A 22,424-nucleotide genomic window follows, 5' to 3' on the forward strand; every position below is an offset into this window, starting at 1 on the left:
CACCGGAGGCGGGGCTGAACCCGTGAGGGTGGCGGGGCCGGCACAGAGGCGTGTTTGGCTCCGGGGGTCTGTACGGGGCCCTGCCCGGCTCTGGGGGTCTGTACGGGGCCCTGTACTGCTCTGGGGGGCCCCCACAGGGCCCTGCTCGGATCTGGGGCCTACGCCGGGCCCCGTCCTGCTCTCGGCGCCCACATCCCCGTTCGACTCTGAGGGCCCAACCCGGGGCCAGGTCGGCTCTGAGGGCCCCGCCGTCCGCGGTACGGGCTGGGCTGGGGCGGCCGAACGCGTCCCCTCAGGGCCGCCCGGGCACCGGGAGGTGATGCCCCTCGGGCAGCGGGAGCCGATTCCCCTCGGGCACCTGGAGGTGATTCCCCTCAGGGCAGCGGGAGGTGATTCCCCTCGGGCAACCGCAGCCGATTCCCCTCGGTCAGCGGGAGGTGATTCCCCTCGGACACCTGGAGGTGATGCCCCTCGGGTAGCGGGAGGTGATGCCCCTCGGGCAGCGGGAGCCGATTCCCCTCAGGGCGGCGGGAGTCGATTCCCCTCAGGGCACCGGGAGGTGATTCCCCTCAGGGCAGCGGGAGCCGATTCCCCTCAGGGCACCTGGAGGTGATGCCCCTCGGGCAGCGGGAGGTGATGCCCCTCGGGCAGCGGGAGCCGATTCCCCTCAGGGCGGCGGGAGTCGATTCCCCTCGGGCAGCGGGAGGTGATTCCCCTCAGGCCTGCTGGGGGAATGGGATTGTGATGTTTTCCACGGGATGTGGTAAATCCATCCCCGAGAGCCCCTGGGCAGGGAGGTGAGAGCGCCCTGAGGTGACGTCTCCTCATTTCAGGTGTCGAGGCCGGAGCAGCTCCTGTGCCAGCTGTGCCTGCCCCGCGGATGAGCCTCGGCCCGGAAGGTCAGTGTTGTTGTGAGGGCCTGACTTGGGATATTTGGGAGAGTTTATTCACAGAAAGGGTGGTCAGGCCTTGGAAAGGCTGCCCAGGGAGGTTTGGAGTGCCCAGCCCTGGAGGTGCCCAAGGCAGGACTGGCCGTGGCACTCAGTGCTCTGGGCTGGGGAACAAGGTGGGCATTGGGCACAGGGTGGGCTCCAGGGGCTGGGAGGGCTTTGCCAAGGTGGGCATCGGGCACAGGGTGGGCTCCATGGGCTGGAAGGGCTTTGCCAAGGTGGGCATCGGGCACAGGGTGGGCTCCATGGGCTGGGAGGGCTTTGCCAAGGTGGGCATCAGGCACAGGGTGGGCTCCATGGGCTGGGAGGGCTTTGCCAACCTCAAGGATTCTGTAACTTAATTCCTGTCTGGAAGATGTTTTTTATTTGTTAGAATCATAAAACAAAATTTGAAGGTAATAGTTTGGCTGTGTCGTCCTCCCACTCCACAGAATCCCAGAATAGTTTGGGTTGGAAGGACCTCAAAGCCCACTCAGTCCCACCCCTGCCATGGCAGGGACACCTCCCACTGTCCCAGGGTACCCCAGCCTGGCCTTGGACACTCCCAGGGATGGGGCAGCCACAGCTTCTCTGGGCACCTGTGCCAGGGCCTGCCCACCCTCCTAGGGAAGGATTTCATGCCAGTATCCCACCCATCCCTGCCCTCTCTCAGTCTGAGAGCCCAGGCCACATTGCCCCCTCCATCTGTTCTGTCTGCAGTGTCCCTTTCCCAGTGTGAGTGTCCCAGGCTGGGCCATGGGGCAGAGCTGGCACTGAGCCCTCACTCCCTCATTTCCCAGCCATGGACTGGCAGCAAGCACTTCTTGGCAGAACTGTGGCCCACACAAGAAATATCTCAGTTAACGGGGAGTCCAAGGAGTACAAAGGAGAGTTCACATTTTACAAACTAGTTACTGGAAAATTAACATTTATTCTTCTTTTCCTCCTTGACTTTCCCCCCAGTTCCACTCTGTGTGTGTAACACTGGTGCTTAATTATTGTGACACCCGTTTGCAGGAGCCAGGCTGTGTCAGGGGGTCCCTGTGGGGTCTTTCTGGTGCCTGTGTAATATTAAAGTGTCAGCCAGGCGGGCTGGGTATTACAAATAGGGTACTTCATCCATGATAAGGATTATTATCTTCCTTTCCCAAGAGGAAAAGACCTGTATAACTCACCAAGGTGCAGGTGATTTAGGCCTCCCGAGTCAAAACCCAATGAGTCCTGGAGGGGACCCTCTGATGCTGTTGTCTTGTTGCTGAACTTGAGATATTCAATTTATTATACTGGAATATATTTTCTGAAGTCAACATTGGGTAAAATAATACAAGAGGCTGTTAGAGCAACAGCACAGCAGGATTTAGTGTCCCTCTGTGGTGGCCTTCTAAAAACCTTAATCACCCTTGGAAAAAAGCAGAAAGCTGCTGGTACAGTTTGCTGGCCATTGGTGAGCAAACAGCATCAGCTACTGCTTGGAATTGGCTTAATAATGGGGGAAAAAATGAGTTTCATGGTTTTTTCCATTCATTTTTAGTTATATGGGTCTTGTACTTAAATGGTCCAAGATGCTCAAAATTTTATGCACATTCATTTTTATTTATATTTAGACAACTCTTAGAAGTAGAATTATATTCTTAACTTGAGGGACTAAGAGTTGCATTTCCCCCCAGTTTCACCATTATCCATATGTTTTATTGATTTATATGATTATCCATATGTTTTATTATTACAACTGTGAAAGAGGAAACATGGAAAGCAATGGTTTGTTTCACAGATAATGGGAAAATGTGTTTTTATGCTTTCAAAAATATTTGCTATTTAATACTATATATACAATATTATATTTAATGTATAGAATGCATATTATATATTACATCATATATAACATACAATGTTGTAGATTATAATTATATATATTTTCTATCATATAATGTAATAATATTTTATTTCATATATATATAAAGCATATAATATATTACATCATATATAACATACAATGTTGTAGATTATAATTATATATATTTTATATCATATAATGTAATATTTTATTTCATATATATATAAAGCATATAATATATTACATCACATATAATATACAATGTTGTAGATTATAATTATATATATTTATATAATGTAATAATATATTTCATATATATAATGCATATAATGTATTGCATCATATATAACATACAATGTTGTCAAATACAACAATATATATTTTATATCATATAATGTAATACATAATCTTTCATATATATAATGCATATCATATATTACATAATATATAACCATAATATTATATTTCATATACATAATGCATATCATATATTACATAATATACAACCATGTTGTAAATTATATTATAATTATATATATTATATATAATATAATGTAATACCCTAACCCTAATTGTAATGCCAAATAAAATACAATAAAATCAAACTTTTTACTGCCAATGAAGACTAAACAGTGACCAATAAGTAGAGCTCAAGGAATTTTTGTGTGGGTCTCATGGTGCTGCCTACAAATATAGACAGATATTCCCATCCCAGATTTAGGGAATGGGAAAGGCATGACCTAAAATTTAGGATAACTGGTGCCTGTTTGTGTTTCCCAGGACAAAGAGAGGAATTTTTAAGCAGGAACAAATATTAAATAACAAATTTAATTATTATTATTAAGCAGGTAATAATTTCCCTGTGTAATTGTGTCCCTGACAGCATGGCCAGCATTCCTGGGATTAACACATCCCTCCCTGCTCAGAGAGCCTCACACCTGGACAATTCCCAAGGGAAGAAGTCCCAGGATACAGAAGAAGCAAATTTCTACATGGACTGCAGAGCAGCTTATCTGACTGTCCTAAAAAGCAGCTTGGAAAATATCAAATCCAGGGAGCAGCTGAGCTTGGGTAAGGATTTGATCCTTCCCCCTGAACTGCTGTGTGTGACAGTGACAGTGGGGACCTCACAAGCACTGAGAGTGTCCCAGTGCAGAGACCAGAAACTGTTGTAAGGAATTCACAGTAATTTTGGATAAATTCAGACTTGAATTGGTGGTGGATGTATCTCTTAGGGATTTTACACTGGTTTTGGATAAGCTTCAGATTTCAAGTGTCTTTGAAGGTGTTTTCCTATTATAAAATATCACATAGTGATTTTTTTCAAAGTTTATAGGAACTGCCATTCCTCAAAATTTTTAATTTTCCTGAAATCCTTAATCTTTGTTGCTGGGTGTTGGATGACACATGGAAGTGGGAATATCAGACAGAGCCTTTTCTCTGTAAGTCACCAGTGTGAGTGGTCTCAGTCCAGTTTAGGTTGGGCAATGGCACAGAAAATCACCATCACTGGTGCTCCATAAAAACTCTCACTCTTTAGTTCAGCTCCTGCTGGATTAAAATGCTGCCATAGAATGAAGTGAAAAGTTCCCAGTTTTTAGTCCAGACTGTGTTTGTGTGTGAGTAGTTCCTGTAAAAGGTTTCCAGTTGTTTAGTCCAGGCTGTGTTTGTGTGTGAGTAGTTCCTGTAAAAGGTTTCCAGTTGTTTAGTCCAGGCTGTGTTTGTGTGTGAGTAGTTCCTGTAAAAGGTTTCCAGTTGTTTAGTCCAGACTGTGTTTGTGTGTGAGTAGTTCCTGTCAACACTAAAACAGGAAAAAATTCTCTGACTGCTTCAGGTGCACTAAATAAAGGTGTTGGAGACACTTAACCTTTGTTTGGGAAACTTAAGGAGGTGAAGGACCTCTTGTGCTTCTCTAAAGACTTGATTATTCCAAGATACAAAAGCATCCCTCTGGTTTCAGATAGACTGTGCCCTTGAGTTTCATTTCAGTTCAACACAATCCCTTCCTCACACTGAAAACTGATGAAAGGATGTTCTCAGTAAAGACTTTGAAGAGGCAAACCAGACCCAGCAAAGCAGGAGAATGCCAGGTGTGAGATCCTGGCACTGGTTGCCTGTGTGGTGTTGGCTGTTGGCCTTAAGTGTGTCTGTTGGTGTCATTTTTCCTTTCATGTTGTGTAATTGGAATGGATAAGTTCAAAGGCATAGATGTGACATAAAATTAAGATAAATTCTACAGCAGATCTCAGGTTTTGGCAAACTAAGTGGAAAGATTTCTGTAGCTTTTAGTGGAAATAGGATCTAATTATGTGCAGGATTACAAACAATGTGTTCTTGATATTCAGACACTGGATACAGGTTGGATTTTACACTTGAGATTGAATTTGTGGGTATTTTGATTGGGACTACAACAAAAACTGTCCTTCAGACCCACTTTCCCTTGGAGTGATTTGGCTTAAAAAACAAAAGTCTGAACGTGGAAAGTGATTCAAGGATGTTGTGAGAAAACTCCTTTGTGACAGCTGGAATATGTGGTTAATATTGTGTTTTATTCCTCAGTACTTCAGCAGGCTGGGAGAAACCCATCCCAGAAGACCATCAACAAATACTGGACTTCACAAACAACCACACTGAATTTTGATGATTTTTGTGCTATTTTAAAGGAAGAAAAGCCAGCTACAAAAACTGAACTGCTTGAAGCATTCGGGAAAATAGACACAGAGAAGACTGGATATATTTTACATGATGAATTATATAAAATCCTTACCACAGTAAGTACCAGTAGAAGCTCAATTATCCATCTTTAGGAATGAACCCAAACTGAGTTGTTTGTGTTTGTTTTTTTTTTATTTCAGAGAGGTGATAAAATGACTTGGGATGAAGTGAACACCATTACTGAACAAGCTGATTTCAACTGCAGTGGCAAACTTGATTACAACAAGGTCTGGCAAACAGAGATTCTTGTTTTTGTGTTACTGGTTTGCTGTTATTGACACTGTGAATATCATCAAACTCAATATCACCACCTCCATGTGTCTGTTGATCATCTTACCCAGGATCCCAAAGTGCTTATGACCAAGTTTTGAACTGAATAAACATCCCACAAAGGTTTGTTTGATTTCACAGGAGGAAAACTAGGAAGAAACCTTTGTTAAAAATCAGTCTTCAAATTTCTAGAAAGAAATATAAATCAGCTGCTGGGTTGAAAGTCACACTGCGTTTTATTCAATATTTGGGCCTCCTTGTTGAGTCATGGCTCCATTTCAGTGTGGTGGGTCCTGTGATTCATGAAAATTAAAATTAATATTGAAAATACATCCACTGACTTATCCTTTCCCTGCCAAGGGTAATTTTACTGCTTACAACCAGGAGAGAGGCTGTTTCCCTGAGCAGTTGCCTGTCTCTCTGTGCAGTTCTGATAAGCAAAAATGCCACAAAAATAACTGCTAAGAGAAAGTTTTGTGTTCTAACAGCAGCAAGGTATTTATTGACAACGTTGGAGGCACAGCCAGTTCACACTGGGCAAAAACTTGCCTAACTTGTTTGTGTAAAATAAACCATTTATAGCCTTAAGTTCACAGTTAACACCCTCTAATTTCCATATTAATGACTGGGGGAAGTCTTGGGCAGAGCTTTCCTTTTGGCTTGAAATTTGGGTGGTGCTCTCCTGACTTCATCCCTCGGGGTGGTCTTGAAGCATCTTCATCACTGTTGGACTTCTGCCTTTTCTCTGTTCAGTGTCATGACCTGTCAAACTTGTAAAACCTTGGCCCCAGTTCTCCAAATCTTGGATCTTTACCATTTCATCCTGTTGAAGTGTCTGGCTTAGTTTAATATATGACTCTAACTCATGGCACACTCATTTCTATCATTACTAGACAATTTTTCCTGGGACAAAGTGGCACTTTATGCTGTTTAGTGTCCCTGCTGTGCAAACAACACTTTGCAAAGAAATTTAAAAAATTTCACAAAACTAGGGGGGTTTTTTTGGTCTCTTTTCTCTTTCAAGTTCTGTGCCCTGTACCTGGGCAGCAGGGAGCAGTGCTGCAGGGCAGCCAGGGCCAGGCTGCAGGGGGACAGCAGACTGAGGCAGCAGCAGCTTGGCAATCAAACTGAAACCCCCTCTGAAGTGTCCAAGCCATCCCCCAAACCCTCCAGGAAAACTGAGACCAGACTGCCAAAAGGTATTTGTATCCCTCATTCTCTCTGGGTTGATGAGCAGTGGAGTTTTTGGTGGATTTTTCTCAGCTCAGTGAGGATGTTTTTGACTGATATAATTCCTACAGTGACAATCAGATAAATATCTCAGTATCACAGAATCATAGAATGGATTGGGTTGGAAAAGACCTCCAAGATCATCAAGAACAACCCTTGATCCAACCCTACTGTGATCACCAGCCCAGGGCACTCAGTGCCCTGGGCTGGTGATCACAGTGGGGTTGGATCAAGACGTGGTGGATTCTCCCTCAGTGCCACATCCATAGAATCACAGAATCACAGAATGGATTGGGTTGGAAGAGACCTCTGAGATCATCAAATCCAACCCTTGATCCAACCCTACTGTGATCACCAGCCCAGCACGGAGTGCCCTGGGCTGGTGATCACAGTAGGGTTGGATCAAGACGTGGTGGATTCTCACAGTAGGGTTGGATCAAGACATGGTGGATTCTCCCTCAGTGCCACATCCATAGAATCACAGAATCACAGAATGGATTGGGTTGGAAAGGACCTCCAAGATCATCAAGTCCAACCCTTGGTCCAGCTCCAGTCCCTTTACCAGATCATGGCACTCAGTGCCACGTTCAATCTCAGTTTCAAAACCTCCAGGGATGGGGAATCCACCCCCTCTCTGGGCAGCCCATTCCAATCCCTGAGCACTCTCTCTGCAAAGAATTTTTTTTCTGATTTCCAACTTAAATTTCCCCTGGCAGAGCTTGAGTTGTGCCCTCTTGTCCTATTGCTGAGTGCCTGGGAGTTCTCACATTCCTAAGGGTGGGTTTTTTTGGCTGTTCTGTGACACAGCCCAGAGGGAAGAGAGAAAATGAATGCTCAGGTGTTGCAACATAGACAAGTTCTTTATTTCCTTCCCAGATCAGAGATGAAACCTTAAACACTTATCAATAAACAGTGTGTTTGTTTCAATTATTGAGGCTGCTCTTGGAGCACAATCAATAGGAGAGTTTAATGTTCTTCCTGGAGTTACAAAGATGCTTAAAAAACATCCCAAACTGGATAAACCCCACAGGTGACAAATGAAATCCTTGCATGGAATTTGGGCTGGTTGAAGTTGCTTCAATCCTGGCCAAAAAAACCTGACAAAACAGCAGTGGAGGGAACTTCCTGTCATCCAGTCTCTGTGTGCTCACAAACACAGGGTTTATGCTGAACAGCACCAGGAGTGGGTTGAAATAATGTCATTGTGACCAAATCTCTGTGTTTGTAGGTGACAGCAGAGCTCCTGCCAGACCCTGCTCAGCCCACAGTGGCACCACTGTCACTGTCACTGTCAGTGCCACCAGCACCAGGGACACAAACCTGCTGGATCCTCACACAATGAAGGTATCACCCTGAATTTGTTCTGTTTTCCTCACTTGCTGCTGCATTTTAAACAAGCCAAAAACCAGAGAAAAATGGCTCTTTATGTTTTATTTATAGTTTAGCTGTAAACTACTGAGGGGCTTCTTGGTGTGTGTGTTATTATTAACATTTTTATATACTGTTGGTTTTGCTGACATCCAGTTATTGGAAATAATTTTTCAGGTGTGAAGGTTTAATAGAACAAAGTGTGTTTTTTTATAAATGGAACCACTGTTGGAGAAAGTGTTTTAATGACTTCTTGAGGAATTTAAAGTTTAATAATTTATTAGGTTGGTGAGAACTTTAAATGCTTAAGTAGCCTGAAAGATTGTGTATCATAAACCTTTACATGAAAGGTAATTGGAAATAAATAACATATATGCTGTGGCCTGAAAATATTGATTTTTAGTTAGACTAATATGTTCTATCAGTATTTTCTTTTAAATAAATCACTCATTCAATATAAATTCCTGTGGGAGAGAGACAACAAAGTCACTTTGCTAAGTCAATATTTGCAGAGTGTTAATATTGATCTTTTTCCTTTGTTTTCCCTTTCTTGACTGAACCTTTACTAGTTTTCTTTCACCAGAAAATAATAGCTGCAGGAATATAAAACATTAACTGGAAACTGCTCAGATACATTAAAAATGTGCACCTTGAGACTCTTGTATAAAAGGGGAAAAAATGGTTATGACCACACAGTGTAACTGCTGCTGGAAAACTGAACTGATTGTTCTCAGGAGCTACATTTTTGTTTCAAATAACAACTCTGGATTTGTTATTGAACTCTGAAGCCCTTTATATCTTCCACGCTGCTATACAGTGACATTTGTTCTATATTAAAATTTAAAAACATCCTCTCAGAGGAATTTTTTGCAGTCTGTTTAGGTATCTGGACCTTCATGCAATTTAACCTGCAATTTCACCTTGTTCAAACATGATGTGTGGGGTGTGAAACCAGCACACACAGCCCAGGGTTGGCTTCTTTCTTTGCACAAACCAGAGAGAACTGACTGAAAAAAGGGGAAAAAAAGCACCTGCAGATCCCAATCAGTATTGATGAGCATCATTCAAACCCTGAAATCAATCAATAAACATGTAGAACCAGTAATTTTTATAAACTTTATTTATTTATCTGTCAGAATCAAATGAATAAATACCATTTGTGGTGTGGATCAGAATCCAGCACCCAAAGATTCTTCTCACTCATCCTGTATTCAGAAATATATATTCCTTTTTTCTGCTGTTTACCTGTTTGAGTCAGTAACAAAATATTTGCCATTTCCATGGGGAGGTTGGACCAAAGCTCCTGTAACATTTCTGGCAGAGGAAAACAGTGGAAATCAGAACATGCTGAATGTCTAAATTAAAAAACCTTTTAAAAATAGAAAATATTCCTAGTACATTCTTCCCTGTGTTTTCTTTTGGTCAGTGGAGTTTTGGGATGTGTTCAAAGCCATGTCAATAAATGCTGGGAGTAAAAAATAACCAGTTAGAGGTGTGGATAAACATCATGTTGTCCTGTTGGGCTTCAACTGCAGCTGAATCCCAATCCATGGAAAGTGATGGAGATGTTCAATTTCTGCAGAGCGTTCTTGGTGTTGGTTTTAGTCAAGACTGAAAGACATCAGCAAAAAAAAGGTGTATCATGTGCTGAAATGGAGCCCTTTGCTTTAATCATAGGCACAATTCCTCTCACAAACATTATTTTAACTGGAATTCTGCACCAGTGTGTGACAATGTCAGTGATAACTTCAGTTGTAGGGCCCAGCAGCAGGTGGTGCCTGAATTCCTTTGCAATGAGCATTTCTAACACAGTCATTTCCTGCTTTAGCTGTTACTGAACAACTTCTGTTGTGCTTTCACTGACACAGTAAAATCCAACCAGAAAAAAAACATCTTTCAGCTTCCCAAGTGTCCCTGTTTGTAATTTGACAAGGATAATTTAGGGCATGTAGCACCACCTTATGCTCCCTGCAAGAACAACAGTTCAGGATTGGATTTCCTAAAGCTTTGATCCACCTTTTTTTGCCCAACATTTTTGTCAGGTATTAAACTAAATGGGCAAACAACCACTTATCCCAGCAAGTTTTAAGGACAAATGTGGAGTGGAGGTGAAGTTTGGAGTCATGGAAATATGGGAATAAAGAGTTGACTGGGAGTGGGAATGAGTCAACAGGCTGAACATCAGCAGTGCTTTCTAAAGTTCCTTTCTGTTCCTCCACTTTAATCCCAACTCCCATTGCCCCTGAGTGACTGACACAGCCCCACCTGTTGCTCCACATTTCACTCTCACCATTAATTCCCAGGAACGGTGGGAATTAATTAGGAATCCTTTCCTAATTATTATTATTGATTGGTCCCCTTTTGCTTGTCCTGTCACTGGTTTCAGGGATAAAGATCAGGATAAAATTTTTAGATGGCCTTGTTAATTGGCTGCAAAAAGGGTTATTGGAGCTAATTCTTTTTGTTAAAAAGAAAAAAGAAAAGTGCTGTATCTCGTGGTGTATTTTCTGCAGGATTTATTAACTAATAAAATCAATTAGTATTTCAGAGAAGGTGCTTTTATCTTGCTCAGAGATGGAGCCACGTCTAATATTTGCTTGGTTCCCAGGAGTGGCACTGTGCACAGTCCAAAGGATGCTTCTACCTGGAAGAAGATGGTGAAATCATCAGTCACAAGTACAGGCTGCACCTCCCTCAGAGCTCCTCAGTTTGTGTTACCATCAGGCCTTTAAATGTTCCCCAGGTGGAAGGTGAGTGTGTTTTTATTTCATTTTTCCTCTTCAAAGAGTGCAGCTCAGCATTAGATCCCCCTGGGATCAGTCTGTGCTTTCCAAACACTGTTGGCTTTGTGATTTACCAAGAGGCTTCATCTTTTTGCTGCACTGGAGTTGTTCTCTCTCCAAGGAGATGATTCCCTCTCTCATCCTGTAACATCAGATCTAGAGCTGGTTCAGACTCCTCTGTTGTGCTCCAGGGTGGTGATTGATTGTGGCTGAGCTTGGTGATAAAAACTGCTCTGCAATTAAGTGATGGCAAATAGGCATTTCCCAGTTACTGCCTGGCTGAAGTGGGAAGCTCATCAACAGAACTCAGTGAGGAAAAGGGATCTGAATCTGACAGGTTTGGGTAATTTAACAGATTTGGGGATGTCTCAGTGCTCTGCTCAGAACTGGGGGTTTATCTGGCACCCTTTCAGCCTGTGCCTTAGACAGTCCAGGCATTCTCTGTCACCAAAACCAACTTGTCTGTTGTGTAAAACATTCTAATTTTGGAGGATAATTATTGTCCTGATGTAGAAATACCTTTGTGTGTTGCTGTGGAGAGAAAGGCCCAGTGCTGGTGTGTGAGGGAGGGATTCACTCCAGCAAGGGCCTTTATAGGGGAGAAATGTCCTCAGATTTGGAACAAGTTTGTGTGGTGTGTGGCCACTACTTGGTATTCTTGATCCTTAATGATAGAACTATTAGTAGTAATAATTATCTGTAAGATAATCATAAGACTTGGAACAGTTTCTCTGATTGCCCCAAATAGGAAGGAAATCCCAATATCATACAATGGATTCTTATTTTCCATTTTACCCTAACAGGGATCAACATGATAAATACCATGGAAATACCTATTTTAGGGTTCAAAGAAAACCATCATGAAGCCTTTATGTGTGGAATATTTTTCTTTTTAGGAAGATCTTGCCATTGGTTGGCAGTGGATACAGCTTTGTTTATTCTGAAGGAGAATGAAACCCAGGAGGACCTACAGCTTGTGAGCTTTACTGACCTACAGGACAAAGAGGTCAGAGGGTTTGTTGTGTTCCTGTTTTAATTGTTCCTTCATTAGTGTGTGTTAATGCTGCCTGGGGGAGTTCTGTGTGTTTGAGAGGAACCCAAACTGTGCCTTGTCCTGTGCATGTTCCCTTTCAAAACTGGCAGCACCTGTGCAAGGGTGGATGCAACAGGATTGCAAGGCCTTGTGTGGAAGTTTCCTGGAATTCTTGGGAGACCCATGTTGGCAGCACTGCTGAGTTGCTGGTTACATTTACAGACTCTCTGGAAACCCACTTCACTCCTGCACCTGCCAACCCAAAATTGCAAAGGCAACAGTCATTAAAATTTCCTTTAATTTGCTTTCTCCTTGCCAAATACCATTTTGAAGTTGCCATATATAATTTTCTCTTTGCCATATATAATTTTCTCCTTGCCATATGTAATTTTGAAGTTGCCATATATAATTTTGAACTTCACAGTGCACCCTGATAGGAATATTCTCATCCTCTGGCAGAAATAAGGCAGGAGAAGTGGCAGCATTAACTTGTTTTCCTCATCGCTGCTCCTGTATGTTTTTTTTTTAATTTTATTTATAAAAGTTTCACTAGTTTTTGTGTCTTTAAAATGGCACCTTTGGGGACAGAGCCCAGCACTGCCAGGGACAGAGCCCAGCATTCCCAGGGACAGAGCCCAGCACTGCCAGGGACAGAGCCCAGCACTGCCAGGGACAGAGCCCAGCATTCCCAGGGACAGAGCCCAGCATTCCCAGGGACAGAGCCCAGCATTCCCAGGGACAGAGCCCAGCATTCCCAGGGACAGAGCCCAGCACTCCCAGGGACAGAGCCCAGCATTCCCAGGGACAGAGCCCAGCACTGCCAGGGACAGAGCCCAGCACTGCCAGGGACAGAGCCCAACACTGCCAGGGGAAGAGCCCAGCACTCCCAGGGACAGAGCCCAGCATTCCCAGGGACAGAGCCCAGCATTCCCAGGGACAGAGCCCAGCACTGCCAGGGGCAGAGCCCAGCATTCCCAGGGACAGAGCCCAGCACTGCCAGGGACAGAGCCCAGCATTCCCAGGGGAAGAGCCCAGCATTCCCAGGGACAGAGCCCAGCATTCCCAGGGACAGAGCCCAGCACTGCCAGGGGCAGAGCCCAGCATTCCCAGGGACAGAGCCCAGCATTCCCAGGGACAGAGCCCAGCATTCCCAGCAGTCCCAGAGGGTCCATCACTGCTGTGTGGGCATTGCTGTGACAGGACAGGCCCCCTGGGCAGGGCTGATGGGCTGTGCTGTGTCCAGGTGTGTGGCTGGCGGGGGGAGCTGGGCCCGGGGCTCTACTGGCTGCTCCCATTCACAACGGGCTGCAGGCTGAGGAAGAGGAAGGCTCCCATTCCTGGGGAAGCAGAGCTGCTGCACAGGGATGAGGATGGAGAGCTGGCCCTCACCGAGGAGTTCAGGTGAGGCACATCCCCAAACTCTGTAAAAGTGTGGCTACAGCTTTTGAACAGCTGCATCTTCCTAAAGTGCTCTGTACAGAACATTCCTAAGGCACTGAGCAGTTCTGACAGTGCTGTGAGACAGGAAAGGGAAAAGAAGCCTTTGGAAATAGTTCTGCCTTTTTCATCTTGTAGAGCTGCTTTGTTGGATGTGTTTGAGACAATAGATCTGGATGGGAATGGCCTGCTGAGCCTGGAGGAGTACAACTTCTTTGAGCTGAGGACTAGTGGGGAGAAGTGTGATGAGGAGGCATGGGCTGTGTGCAAGGGTGAGTTCACTCCTGTGATTAATAAAACTAATTGGACTATCAATCTGCTTCCAGGCTGTGTGTGTATAGTTTGGAAGAACTGAGTATTTGTATCCTGTTCTGAGAACACACCTAGATATTGTTCTCTTCTCCCTTTGTTTTCTTTTTTTCCTCTTCCAGTCTCCTGTCCTTTGTTTTGCCTCATTCTGCTGTGTGTGCCACTGACCTTCTGCTGAGAGAGTTCTGCCCATTCCTTATTGTTTTGTAGCTGCCAAAACCTTCAGGCTTTCTAATCCTGGCTGATGTGGGGAATGAAACCATAACAGGTATTTGTTTAATCCACTCCTTTGTGCAGATTAGGCTGGTCCTGCTCTCATGTCTCACAGGGAGTTGAGAGGGACATTTAATGAGTGTGGACATGATAAAAGTGGCTCCCAGAGTTTATGTGGATTGTTTCATTGTGTATCAGCCCATGCCATGTTGGACATAATTCCCTGTAGGCTGTGACACACTCTGACCAAAATACTTCAGATCTGGCAAATCCTACTCATTATTTCTCCCCCAAACACTCCAAGCTGTTGGACTTTTTCCCAGCTGATGGAAAGCTGATACAAAATCCTTTTCTATGGCTGAGTTTCTCCTCTATTTCCTCCCTGCTTTTCCACACTTGGACTCTGTCAGGGTGAAGCCTCTGTGCTCTGATCTCCACACAAGCAGGAGGGGTAAATATGTGGGAATAAATAAGGGAGGAAAGGGGAATCTGGTGAATGTTTTACCAGGTCATTAATCAGTTGAAAGGGTTCAGACAAATACCATAAATCTTGACAGCAAAGTTCAAGCCATTTATTACAGCATCTGTACCCTTAGGTAGATTTATTAAATTGGTAATCCCTTTTTAATAATATATAGTAAAGATTTAGCATTGTTATGAAGATGAGCAAACCATTTTTAAAACTCTCTGACACCAGGACATTTCAATTATGTGTTTGCTGACATTAGAGGGATATCTGTGATATTCTCTCTAGAGAAGGGTGTTGGGATTACTGGAATTTTATTGCTTTGTAGGAACTAAGTAAATCATTTCTGTATCAAGGACCTCAAGCACTAAGGGTTCCAGCTGACTTGCATTTCCCATTCCTAAAATACCCCATTCTGCAAAGCTCAGCCACAAACTTTTAACAAAAAGAAAAGAAAAAATCCACATGAACTGTTTCTGTTTGGAAATCTCAGCCTCTTTTGGGTTATCCAAGGGAACAGCTGTTTGTAGGGATTGTCCAAAATCCACAGGGAAGCTCTGTAAGGAGCACATGCCTGGACAAGGACAGTCTTTCCCAAATAATATTGGAGAGCCCCAAAACAGCTCCATCTTTCAAACCTTGTTAACATGAGGAGGGTTTGGCTTTGGAAAGACCTTTGAGTGCTCCTTCCTTTTCCTTTTAAACAGAGAATTTTGAGATGAAGAGGAATGAACTAACGAGGCAAGGCTTTCTGGATCTGACCCTCATGGAAGCCACTGACCCTGAGGGGGATCCCAGGGACCTCTGGGTCACTCTGTTGGCTCTGGGCTACAACAAGGCCTTGGAAAGGACAGAGGTATGGGGGTCACAAAGCCAAAACGTGCTCCTGTTTGTGAATCCATCAGGGATTCACTCCAGACAGGGGTAACTCAGGGTTTGCACTGTCATTTTAATGTCCTGTGCCTCAGGGTAACACTTGGAGTGCTGGAAGAGGAGAGGGAACCTTCCTTTTGCTGTAGAGAAGGCCAGGGTTGTGTGGGTTTGTAGAGGAGAGTGTTACCTGTTGAAAGGATTTATGCCCCTTGACAGTGATGCCAAACTGTGACCTCTCAGCAAACACAAAATGCAGGACTTGCTCTCCTTAAAAAGGTCACTTTCCTGGCCCAAACCACAGCAAAAGTGGGTAAGATAATTCTTTCCACATTATTCAGAATTCCTGGTTTTCAGACACGACTATTTTTATTGGTTTTGATTTTCACAACAGTATCTGAAGGTGTTCAACATAAAATTTTCATGTAGAGGCTTTGGGTGACACACTGTTTACTTACAGGCTCAGGGATGATTTTTCTAATGTTCATACACAATTAGAGATTTTATTATTTTATTTTCTTTTAAGTTTATGTTTACAAAAATATTGTTTGTTTTGATGGTAATAGTTCTCACTAAAGAAAGAGGACCTCTTTAATGAAGAAAAAAAAAGAAATCATTTAAGTTACATCACCAAGAAAAGACTTTTTGAATCATAGTCTAATAATGCCATTTAACTTTATGTAACAGCTCAGTGTAGCCACTGTATGAAATATCTGTGTGAAACAAATTCATGCAGACCCAAAACCAGTCGGTATGAGAGATACCAACTATCCCTCGTTGAAATCTTGGGATCGTGGTGGGAGATTTAGTGCTGAGCAGTTCCTGCTTTCCCTGCCAGTTGTGGTCGGTAGAGCCCCTGCCAAGCTGCTTTTCTGCATTTCAGCCGCCAGAGGGAGCGATTTTCCAGGAAAGAGGATTTTGGGGAGGTTTTTATCCCGTTGGGAATGTCAGGAAGGTGTTCCGTGCCTTAAACCAGCTGCTTTATGGCTGCAGCCTTGGCTTTCCAAAGGACAACACTGCTCTAAAAATCTCCACCTGTTAACTTGTGTATATCACTTAACACTTTAATTCCTTGCTTCCAAACAGTGTTGTTTTGGGAGCATTGAGCCTCTAACAAATTAAAGACAGAGCTTGAGAAATCCTGGTGGATTCCAACAGCCATTGGGAAGGAACTGAAGTGCTGTTACTGTGTCTGGAAAAAGGCAAACTCCTGGTTGTTACATCAGGTGGATTAAATCTGTGGGAAGTGGCACAAACAGCAACAGGCAAAGACACAGATTCATTCCTGGAATACATTCATGCTCCATCTTAATTCCTGCCCATTTGGCTGTCCAAGGAAGGGCTTGGTTTGTTGATTAAATCTGTGGGAAGTGGCAGAAACACCAACAGGCAAAGAGACAGGTTTATTCCTGGAATATATTCATTCTTCATCTTAATTCCTGCCCATTTGGCTGTCCAAGGAAGGGCTTGGTTTGTTGATTAAATCTGTGGGAAGTGGCACAAACAGCAACAGGCAAAGACACAGGTTCATTCCTGGAATACATTCATGCTCCATATTAATTCCTGCCCATTTGGCTGTCCAAGGAAGGGCTTGGTTTGTTGGAGCTGAATCCACCCAACTGCACATTGAGTGGCATTTGTGCCAAGCTCTCTTTGGTGTCAGAGGTTGCCCCAGCTCTCGGGTTTGGCACACTTGGTGTGCAGGGCCAGGTGTGTGTGTGTGTCACAGTTTTTGATTTAGGCCTCCCTTAGTAACCAGTCCTAACTAGGGAAGTGGGCATTACATAAATATTCCACAGGTGTTTTCCATGTAACAGGGCAGGACTAAGAGAGAGATAGGAAGTTAGGGGTTTTTTTCCTCTTCTGGCAAGGCTTGGAGAGCAGAGGGGGTCCAGGCATTGTTCCCTTGTTCAGAGCCACATAGAGGAGGAGAAAGGGAGTTGGTTTTCTTCTCTTGGGAGTTGGGGTGGGATTGTATTTTTGCCAATTCCTTTCCTCTTTAGAGTTTTTGATTGTACTTGTCTCTTTGGTTTTTGTTTTGTCCCTCCTTATTCCTCCTTCCCATTCCCTCTTCCCTTTTTCCCCCTGGGTGCCCCTAATAGTGTGTACAAATTGCATTTGTAGTTGTTACTGTTAGAAAATTTATGTATATTCTGATTTGCTTCAGTTTCTTTTGAGTTCTTGCTTTCTTTTCAGTTTTTTTTCTTTTGCTGGGAAGAGTGGGGGAAAGGAGGAGGGAAGTGTTATGGGTTCACCTAGGTCTCAAACCAAGACAGGAAGGCAGTTGGGGCTTGGCAAGGGGGTTAAACCAAGGCAGTGTGTGTGGTTGTGGCTCAGCCCTGGGGCTGTGGGTGCTGAGCCCTGTTTCCCTTGCAGGCCTGTCCCTTTGGCATCGCCGTCCTCGCCGAGCGCTGCCGGCCGCGGCTCCGGGCCGTGTGCCTGGAGCCAGGGGGGCCCCAGCTCAGCAGGGCTCTGTGCAGCTCCGTGCTCTGCCAGGGGCAGCCCAGGGCGCTGCAGGGCGCCGAGCACACCCTGCTGCACACCCTCAGGGCGGGCAGGAGGGTCACCTCTGTCATCGAGAACCAGGTATGGCATCACACCCCTGCCGGGCACTGCGTGGGGGTGGCAGCTACGGCAGCTCTTCCTCCCTGCTCATGATGGAGCGTCACATTTGCTGATGTCAAGTGTTTGTATTTATTTCATTTAAGTCACAGCATCACAGACTATTCTGAGCTGGAAAGGACCCACAAGGATCATCGAGTCCAGCTCTTAAGTCAAAGGCCCACACAGGGGATTGAACCCATGACCTTGGCATTGTTGCAACCAAGTTTGAACCAACTGAGCTCATCTCAGGGTTGAAACAACTCCATGGCTCCTTCTGACAAATGATCAGACTTGTAAAGATCAGTGCTCATGGAAGGGACAGATTATTACAGTGAGGCAACCAGTTCTGAATATCACATAGGACCTGAATATTTTTGTGTTCACATTCCAATTTTTCAATATTTTGATAATTCTTGGAGACACAATATCATCATAATATGAGACAACACACACTGAGAACAGGAAATACAATTACACAAAGAGCATTTTACATTTTCAGTGTCCACAAGAAAGTCTTGCAGGTCTTTTCCAACCCAATCGATTCTATGATTAAAGTCAAAGAGCAGTGATTTGCATTGATTGTGTTATAGATGAATTGTTAACTGGTTAGTCTTACAGGATTACCACCAATCCAAGCTAGAACTGTAAATCCAAGCAGAAGTGGTTGTGAGAAGCAGAGATTTTAAACCTTTCTGCATAGAGCATAATGAATGAGCTGTTCCTGCTCTGTCTCATTTGTATCAGGAACTGTGAGTAAATAAACAGCTCAGTAAGATGCTGAACTTCAGGTGCTTTAAATCTTCAAAGACCACAGCAAGAAATGTATTTCTAAAAGGACAGACATGCAAAAGGGGATGGGTTGGTGGGCTAATATTAGGACTGAGTGCTGAGGCTCCTGGAATTCTGGCTTTAGATGTGCACTTCGCCCTTTAGGGTGGATATTCCAGGGTTATTTATATGTTTGGGATCTGTCAGAGAAGGGCAGGTCTGCTCTGGCACAACTGGATGCTCTCTGTCACTTCAGTGAGTCTTAAGTGACTTCTGACAGTAGATCTGGGCTCTGGTGGTGCAAAGGAGCACTTGAAACTGTTGCTCCTCAAAGAGTATCCTTGAAGTGTTTCTATCCTGTGAAACAGCCAAGTCAGGGGAAGCGGGAGGAATGTGGGGTTGTTACAGAAAGAACAGACCCTCACCCAGTGACACTGATGGATTCCTTCATGTTTTTTCACTTGCAGTCTGAAAACAAAGTCATTGTTCATGTCAACAATGAGCAGAGTAAGAACTGCCTAAATAGCAGGGGACTTACAGTGTTTGCTGTGGAAGTGGCACCAAAATCCATGATGGTAAGGGGTCCCAGTTGTCCCAGCCCAGCAGGTCCCAGTTGTCCCGGCCCAGCAGGTCCCGGTTGTCCCGGCCCAGCAGGTCTCGGTTCTCCCGGCCCATCAGGTCTCGGTTCTCCCGGCCCAGCAGGTCCCGGTTGTCCCGGCCCAGCAGGCCCCGGTTGTCCCGGCCCAGCAGGCCCCGGTTGTCCCGGCCCAGCAGGCCCCGGTTGTCCCGGCCCAGCAGGCCCCGGTTGTCCCGGCCCAGCAGGCCCCGGTTGTCCCGGCCCAGCAGGCCCCGGTTGTCCCGGCCCAGCAGGCCCCGGTTGTCCCGGCCCAGCAGGCCCCGGTTGTCCCGGCCCAGCAGGCCCCGGTTGTCCCGGCCCAGCAGGCCCCGGTTGTCCCGGCCCAGCAGGCCCCGGTTGTCCCGGCCCAGCAGGCCCCGGTTGTCCCGGCCCAGCAGGCCCCGGTTGTCCCGGCCCAGCAGGCCCCGGTTGTCCCGGCCCAGCAGGCCCCGGTTGTCCCGGCCCAGCAGGCCCCGGTTGTCCCGGCCCAGCAGGCCCCGGTTGTCCCGGCCCAGCAGGCCCCGGTTCTCCAGGCCCAGCAGGCCCCGGTTGTCCCGGCCCAGCAGGCCCCGGTTGTCCCGGCCCAGCAGGCCCCGGTTGTCCCGGCCCAGCAGGCCCCGGTTGTCCCGGCCCAGCAGGCCCCGGTTGTCCCGGCCCAGCAGGCCCCGGTTGTCCCGGCCCAGCAGGCCCCGGTTGTCCCGGCCCAGCAGGCCCCGGTTGTCCCGGCCCAGCAGGCCCCGGTTGTCCCGGCCCAGCAGGCCCCGGTTGTCCCGGCCCAGCAGGCCCCGGTTGTCCCGGCCCAGCAGGCCCCGGTTGTCCCGGCCCAGCAGGCCCCGGTTGTCCCGGCCCAGCAGGCCCCGGTTGTCCCGGCCCAGCAGGCCCCGGTTGTCCCGGCCCAGCAGGCCCCGGTTGTCCCGGCCCAGCAGGCCCCGGTTCTCCCGGCCCAGCAGGCCCCGGTTCTCCCGGCCCAGCAGGCCCCGGTTCTCCAGGCCCAGCAGGTCCCAGTTGTCCCAGCCCAGCAGGTCCCAGTTCTCCAGGCCCAGCAGGCCCCAGTTCTCCCAGCCCAGTCTCTCACCTGTTTTCCCTCCCTCTCTCCAGGTGTGCCAGCACGTGGTGCCACTGAAGGAGCAGCAGGAGTGGGTTTATTCCTGTGTGTACTCCCTTGTGCCTTAACCCTGCTGCTTCCAGAGCTTGGGAGCACCACCAGGAGCCAGGAGGGGCTTTGGCAGCTGCCACAGTGCCAGTCTTTGTGGTTTGTTAAAGCCAATGAATCCCATCTCTGGTGTCACCTATTCCTGCTAATGGCTGTCAAGAAACATGTGCAGTGATAGATCAGGGGTGAGATAACTGTAAATATGTAAAGACCTTTGACAGAATAGATTATTGGCATGAAAACACTGAGACACAACAAAAATTAGTGCTGTTCAGCAGCAGTACAACTGACAGCTGTAATATAATAGTGTTTTGTAAAGGCTGGTTTCCCTAAATATGCTCTTGTTTCCCATAACATGTATTGGAGTTCCATCCCAGCCTGGAACTGCTTCACTGAGTTAAAACTTACTTTGCTGGATGGGTCTGGTGGGTTCCTAATTAAACATTCTTGTGGTTTTGGTGTGAGAAGGATAAAGGGATGAGGCTCAAGATTTTATTTTGCCTCTCTTCCTTTTTTTTTGTCACTTACTGTCACCACTCATCTTGCACTTTTTCTGTAATTACTGCCTAATTTTATACTCTTTCATAGAAAATAAAGTCTGCCTTTTTATATGCAATAAGGAAATGTTATCATTTGAGCAAAATGAAGGTTTGTCTTGGCCTCTTGACTGTTAACAGCAATTAATTATTTCCAGGGTAGCTGAAATATGGAGACTGAAGTGCACCAAGTTTAGGCTGCAACAGCAATGAAAACCAGCTTTAAGGTACTAAAAATATTCATCTTATTTTTCTGGTGCCTCTAAATGTCTGTTAATGTGGAAAAAAAAAAAAAAAGGATGACCCTGCCCACTGGATGCTTAAAAAGTGTCAGAGTTTAAAATAGACATTAAATGTATGTGCCCTCATGTGGAAGGGCAGCAAGGAGTGTTGCAGAGCTATTTTTATCTGCCAGAACTCCTGCACTCTGCTGGTCCTCTGCTGTAATCTTACACTGGGCAAGTAAATGTCAGTGCCCAAAGGAGAGCTGGGCTCTGATTTACACCCTGCAGCCACTGGTGCCCAGGCAGCTTTCCTGGTGATCCTTCAGCTTTCCATTTTTTCCCCATGGCAAGTCCAGCAGATGTGTTTTCATTTTCAGAATGTGGAGGCCACACAAATGTTTGGTGATTTCTGGTGAAATCTTTGGCGATTTCTGGCTCTGACTGAGCTCTGTAAGTGCTGCCTCAGGCAAGGTGTGGGTAAATCAGAAGTTCCCAGCTACATGTCTGAGAAGGAGTTAGGAAATAATGAGAAACATTCTGTGCACAATAGACATACAAAGTGAGCATTCCATTATTTGCATTTCTCTTGTTTGTAAAATCAGTGTTTTTAGATGTGGCAGGAATTTATTTGCAACTCTCTCTGCATTTTAGGGGAGGAATGGGTAAAGAAGTGCTTAGTGGAGAAATCACTGCATGTGAAGGACTTGGGTTTGCTGCAGGTAAAAACATGGCACAGCAACAAGGGAACCTCATTCATTTTCTGATGCTCTTGCTGCTAGGAAGGGTTTAGTTACCCAGATTTTAAAGTGGGAACATAGGCAAGCTCTCCATGGCAGGTTCTGCCTTTCCTGCCCTGAGGTGAGAATAGAGATTTCAGTTGTACCTGCAGACTCTTTCCCAATTTGCTCCAAGTCCAGGTGCCACCAAGGCATAAAAACATTCCAGTTTCTCTTTTCAAGGCTGAGCACAGGTACCAGCTTCCTTTCCTCATGAGGAAACCCTTGGAAGAAAAGGTGTCTGTAACAGCTGTAATTTCAGTTTCTGGAATTCTACCTTTCTTTTGAGA

At 45.7% G+C, this 22,424-nt stretch overlaps 1 protein-coding gene across 3 annotated transcripts; it reads left to right on the forward strand.

Annotated features, from left to right (window-relative positions):
* Positions 1-4: 4 nt before the first annotated feature.
* Positions 5-21,211, forward strand: EFCAB7 (EF-hand calcium binding domain 7). 3 transcript variants are annotated; one of them, XM_071565232.1, is made up of 15 exons: positions 5-257; positions 834-899; positions 3,647-3,834; positions 5,323-5,534; positions 5,619-5,705; positions 6,773-6,947; positions 8,207-8,322; positions 10,955-11,096; positions 12,026-12,135; positions 13,406-13,563; positions 13,738-13,871; positions 15,295-15,443; positions 17,834-18,043; positions 19,297-19,404; positions 20,544-21,211. In XM_071565232.1, the coding sequence occupies exons 3-15, from the start codon at positions 3,648-3,650 to the stop codon at positions 20,616-20,618; spliced, it is 1,863 nt and encodes a 620-aa protein (XP_071421333.1). In that variant the 5' UTR covers positions 5-257; positions 834-899; position 3,647; the 3' UTR covers positions 20,619-21,211. The 3 variants fall into 3 exon arrangements, with proteins under 3 accessions (XP_071421333.1, XP_071421335.1, XP_071421334.1); XM_071565234.1 differs by having other exon boundaries at positions 5-229; XM_071565233.1 differs by lacking the exon at positions 5-257 and adding an exon at positions 269-364.
* The last annotated feature ends 1,213 nt before the right edge of the window (positions 21,212-22,424 follow it).

This window comes from Pithys albifrons, chromosome 10 (assembly GCF_047495875.1).
Source record: "Pithys albifrons albifrons isolate INPA30051 chromosome 10, PitAlb_v1, whole genome shotgun sequence".
Taxonomy (NCBI): domain Eukaryota; kingdom Metazoa; phylum Chordata; class Aves; order Passeriformes; family Thamnophilidae; genus Pithys; species Pithys albifrons.

Coding starts and splice junctions, on each gene's coding strand:
- EFCAB7 (XM_071565232.1), top strand. CDS start 3,648: ATGGCCAGCATTCCTGGGATTAACACATCCCTCCCTGCTCAGAGAGCC. Junction 5,535..5,618: donor TATATAAAATCCTTACCACA/GTAAGTACCAGT, acceptor TTTTTATTTCAG/AGAGGTGATAAAATGACTTG. Junction 13,872..15,294: donor GGCATGGGCTGTGTGCAAGG/GTGAGTTCACTC, acceptor CCTTTTAAACAG/AGAATTTTGAGATGAAGAGG.